Source organism: Cannabis sativa, chromosome 9 (assembly GCF_029168945.1).
Source record: "Cannabis sativa cultivar Pink pepper isolate KNU-18-1 chromosome 9, ASM2916894v1, whole genome shotgun sequence".
Classification (NCBI taxonomy): Eukaryota; Viridiplantae; Streptophyta; class Magnoliopsida; order Rosales; family Cannabaceae; genus Cannabis; species Cannabis sativa.
This window is the reverse complement of record NC_083609.1, coordinates 5,962,524-5,967,929: the sequence shown is the minus strand read 5'-3', so window position 1 is coordinate 5,967,929 and position 5,406 is coordinate 5,962,524. Positions and strand designations below refer to the sequence as shown.

Here is a 5,406-nt window from a genome sequence, read left to right as displayed (position 1 = left end):
TATTTGTGTTTTGTGTTACAGCTTCATTTTTTGATGTTTGTTGAGCAATACTTCGGAATCTTGTCTCATCTACAGTTATGATGCAAAATGGAGACTCACTAACTGCATTATGTTTCTTTATGAGTTCCAAGTAGAACAATAGTGAGTTGTCACTTATTATTTTCATTGGTGGTGAGCCTGGGCATAACTGGTAATGCATTTCTATTGGAGTGTTTCATTTGATTTCATTCTTTACTAATTTCAACAAACTGTTTAGCTGACAATTGGTTGGTATTAGTAGTCCAGTCATTATGTAGTTCATATTTTTTCTCCTCTTTTCATTGCCCTTTATATTGGACCACACACATTATTGAGTCTATTCATGTATAATATTTGAAAACAAATAGTTAAAAATTATGATTTATTAAGAAATCAATTTTTTTTTTTAAATTATATGTCTTCATTTTACCATTTAGTTAAGAAATCGGTTTCTAATAAGTTTTTTCTTTGTTTATGTTTAATAGATAAATTATAGTAATCGGTTTTTGATTTATATTATTCAGTAACTTTTTTGATTATGAGTGTATATGTCTAAAATTAAATGTTTCATTTTTAGTGTAAATGGTAGTTAGTTTGTGAATTTTTATAGTCTCAATCAATATTTATTTATTCACGTCTCATAAATGTAAAATGATATAGTTTTTGTGTAAAATTTATTTTTATTTATATATATGTATATTATTATGATCAATTTACAAATGCACATATATAGTGTATTTCTTTTCTCCTTTATATATATATGTATTTATATAATTATATATATTTACCTGACTTTGTTATCACCGGTGTTGACAGAGATGATCAGAGCTTTTGTTTAATTGTTGATTAAAATCTGTGTATAGAGCTTGATCGGTGCTTCAAGATTATGTTTGTATTGCTGCTAGAAGTGGGGCTTCTGTTTTTTTCGGTGCCAATCATCTTTTATTGCTACTGTCATTGCCGGAATTAGTGGATTGTATACTGCTGGAGTTTTTTAGATCGTCGAATGTTGAATAAGAGAAAGAATTGCAGTAGATAGAGAGAATCGTAATCTTTCGGAGAAGAGAGAGAGAGAGAGAGAGAGAGAGAGAGAGAGAGAGAGAGAGAGAGGAGAGAGAGAGAGAGACACAGAGAAGAGAGAGAGAATTGTATATATTCTGTTGAGAACGAGAAAAATGATGAATCTTAAATTCAGATTCTATTTTTAATGTTTTATATGGTTTTTTTTAAATCATATTTTTTATTTAATTGGTTAGATAATACTATATTTAGTGTCATTTACTCTTTATGCCATATTTATCTAAACCTCAATAATTTTTCCTATATTATTGAAAATAGTCCAAGTGAAATTTTAATGTCATTTTTAATATATACATATATGCTTTATGTATAACACTATACAATCTAATTACTCATCAAAACTAAATGAGATTGGATGTGAGATGTATTAGATTTTTTAACATCTCATCCAACATCCGATCCGATCCAATTAGATATTCAAAAATAACATCCAATCTGATCCGATTCGATCACAATTTAATATCTAATGTTTGGAGGTCGATTATAATTGGATCAGTCAGTTATGGATTAAATCGATTTATGTACACCTTACATATAACCAGAGGAATAAATTCTATTCTATAAAAAATGTGGCTATATAATAAAATTCTTGGTTTATGAGAAATTATTGGGTGAATTTTTTTTTAAATAAAAAAAATAACAAATTATTAGATGTTGCGGGCCAGGTAGTTAGTTAAACCTAAATATAATTAATCCACCTAAAGTGTTGGAATTAATAATAAATTTGTTCGTTTATTTTTTTATTAAAAATTATTTTCAAATTTTGATATTTAAAATTAGTTAAATTTTTAATATTATTTTAACTTAAATTTGAATATTTTGATAGTTTAATCCGATCAACATTTTCATTAACTGCGAAGTTAAATTTAGGAGGAATAATAATTTTTTTTAATTACTATTACAAAGTATAATAGTAATTTTTGTTATTATTTAAATCACTATTATGTTTTCAAATTTTAATAATTATTACTACATTAAACATTATTAATTTTAAAATTATGATATTAAAAAAAACTAAAAACTAAAATAAAATTAACATACGTAATTTGGCACGTATCATCTAGGTAGTGTTACCATATATGGCTAACCATAATACCTTATGATATTTTTTGTATATATATATATTTTTTTTTAAAAAAATCTCATTAATTAATTTTTTTAATAAAAAATTATATTTTTATAAACTTTAAAAATTATAAAAATGAAAATTTGGAGTGTGGCCATTGAAAATGCTCTAAGGTAAAGGTAAAGTATACGACACGTTTCTGAATAGAGAGAAAGGAAGAAGAAAATAGAAGAGGTTTTAGAGAGAGAAACACCCAATGCAACCAAGTACCCAATTTTCCTATTAAGCAAAAAAGTAACCAAGTTTCCTTTTTTTTTTTTAATTTAAATTTAAATTCCTTTTTGTATTTTTAATAATCTTTACCCGGATCGGAATCGATTCATGGAGGGAGTTGGGGCCCGGCTTGGGCGGTCATCGACCCGGTACGGTCCGGCGACGGTGTTTACTGGGCCGGTGAGGAGGTGGAAGAAGAAATGGGTACACATAGCTCCATCGAGTTCTAACAGTACTGGAACAGCGTCTACCACCGCCGCCACCACCACATCCTCCTCAAATCACTCTCAGATTCACGTCCATAACGCTACCACTAACGGTTCTCATCTTCTTCTTTATAAGTGGAGTCCAATTACCCAAAGCCAAAACGCCGCCATGAACGGAGATACTAATGGGGACAGGGTTTCTGCTGAAGACGAGACAACGGTGACACCATCGGACGAGCCTCCTAGGCGAAAATTCAAATACATTCCGGTAGGTCTATGTTCACCTTTTCTTAAATTTTGGGTATTTTTTGTTTTTCGGGTAAAAAACGATTTCAATTCGGTCAAAGAATTAAGCATATTTTTCAGTTCATTTAGAATGTTAATTTCTGATTTTAAATTTTTAGTTGGTTAAAGAACTGATTAGAGAGCTTTGGTATATGGGTTTCATGGAGGGTTGATAGTAAAGGAGATATATTTTTCATTCTCTTCATTACATTGGAAAAGATGTAGGTGCCTTAAGGAACTATCAAAATTTTTTAGATTTATTTTGTTGGAATCTTCTATTACTTTTACTATGTGGGATTGTTTATTACCGATTCTTTGTTGCTGTTGTTGTTGTTTTTTGGATGATTTCAAATTTTAAACTCGTAGTTCATGTTTGGTGATGCATATTATAAGTAGTAGACTCATTGTGACGTTCTTCCTCTAAACTCTAATTTATTAGATCTGGAATTTGGCAGATCATACATAGTTTCTATGCTCTAAATTATTGACAGTTTCACAAGAGTATGATGTAAGTGTATTTTCATTAGCTTGCCAACAGAATGCTATCGTAATTGTAGTATTGCTCTTTCAGAAATTATTTTGCTTGGTGGTATAAATCAAGCTTGTTGTTATGTTTCTTATAACATCGAGCTTTAAGGAATTTTGCTTTCTAAAGCTACTGAAATTAGTGCTCAATGGATATCCAAGTTCTATCTTTTTTGTTTCCTTAAGATTACCATCAGATAACATTTCTAACAACTATTAAGTAGTAGTATTAAAGGTAAAGGTCTAGCATTTAGTTTAGTGGAAAATAGGAGTAGACTCACGGAGAGCCATCTTTTCGGTTTTGAAATGATCATGCTACACTAGGGTCTTTATAGGTGAAAAGTTTTAATCTATTATATATTATGATATAATAATGCTAGGCTAGACTATTTTCTTTTTCCTGTTGCGAGAAATGCAGTATTTGGAGTGGTAAACTTAATTGAACTCGTGCTCATATTAAGCTGATTTGGCAAATATTAACGAGTATTGATGATGTGAGGAATAACGTAACCAAAAGAAATTGATGTTCAGAAGTAGTTGTTTGACCATTTAATGATATGGTTTTTCCCTTTTAATATCCATGTTGATTGACACTATTCATATTAGTTGTGCATGCTCTTTGGATGAATGAACAACTTGCTTGGTTAGATGACTATTCATATTTTTGTGAGATGTATATTATTATTTTGATAAACATGGCAGGTATAGTATTTGCTTGATGAACATGCAAAATTTATAGCATTTTTAGGTAGCCTGTATGACATTATATTTTCAATGAATTTCTTCATTGCTTTCAAAAACAAAAAAAATATCCATGTTGCTTGACAATTGTAATGTTATGGTTTTTCTCTTTAATCTGGTTGGATTTGTTGGTCATTTATGCATTATGGATCTTAACTGGCAAGTTGAAGAGAACCTTTCGAGGACTGCCTGTTTCTCTTTTCTTAGTTCTGTTTGACAAGGCTTTCTTGAATTGCACTGTAATTTCTATTTTAGACCAGATTTTATCTAGTAAGGGATTCAAGATTTTACTCTTTATCTGTTTTGTGTGAGCTTTGCTAGAGGCCCTATTTATGGTTCTCAATATTAAGTCAAAGGTTTTGAAGCTGTTAGTAACGATCAAACATGATTGTATGGTTTTGGTTGTTTTTATGCTTTGCTAATATGATCTCTCTCATCATCTAAAATGTACAGATTGCATTGCTAGAAGAGGAACAGAAAGATGACACAGCAGAAGATGAAGCTGCAGAAAAGGTGACAGAGGAAGCTAAAGCAATTGAGATTGATTCATCAAAGGATGGTAATTTGGATGAGAAACCTGACATCAATGATGTTCCCATGGAAGAAAACCAGGTGAACGTTCACATGCTCATCGGGTGCATTTTGTTTGCTTATTCTTTCCACTTATTAAATGAACTGTCTATGTTACCTTCTTTGAAGTTATGGGTTCGGATAGTTTAGAGTTTAGACGTAGTATAATTTAATGTTGTTTCCTCTCAAGCAGAACCTAGTATAATCTCATTAGGCCTAACATTCACACTTGAATTTTCATTACTCTCAGGACACAAATCAGGTAGTATGCCAAGATCTGAATGAAAGTACTTTGGATCTGAGCTTGGGATTCAATGCTCATGACCATGAAAGCGACAATGATCCCGATTCCAAAGCTGATCACAGAGATAGCTAGTTCAAAGAGTGAAGTTTACTGTAATGTACCCATTGGAGATTGGAAACCTTGCCTAATTTTTTGATCATTTAGATTAATTGCGCATAAGATTTCTGAGTCATTTGTAGTTTCTATTCCTGAGTCATTTGTCATACATTACTTAATTCTTTAGCACTGAACGATCGAGTTTTTTCCCTTCCGGAAATTCTAATTGGTACTGATGTTCGTACTGGAATTTACATAGGTGTAATGAGAATCAATTATTTATTTAGTATTCACAATCAAAA

General features: G+C 30.6%; 1 protein-coding gene across 1 annotated transcript; it reads left to right on the top strand.

The window, feature by feature from the left end:
- Positions 1-2,307: 2,307 nt before the first annotated feature.
- Positions 2,308-5,406, top strand: LOC133030836 (uncharacterized). The gene is made up of 3 exons (XM_061103750.1): positions 2,308-2,911; positions 4,648-4,806; positions 5,015-5,406. Exons 1-3 carry the CDS (start codon positions 2,546-2,548, stop codon positions 5,138-5,140), a joined length of 651 nt encoding a protein of 216 aa, XP_060959733.1. The 5' UTR covers positions 2,308-2,545; the 3' UTR covers positions 5,141-5,406.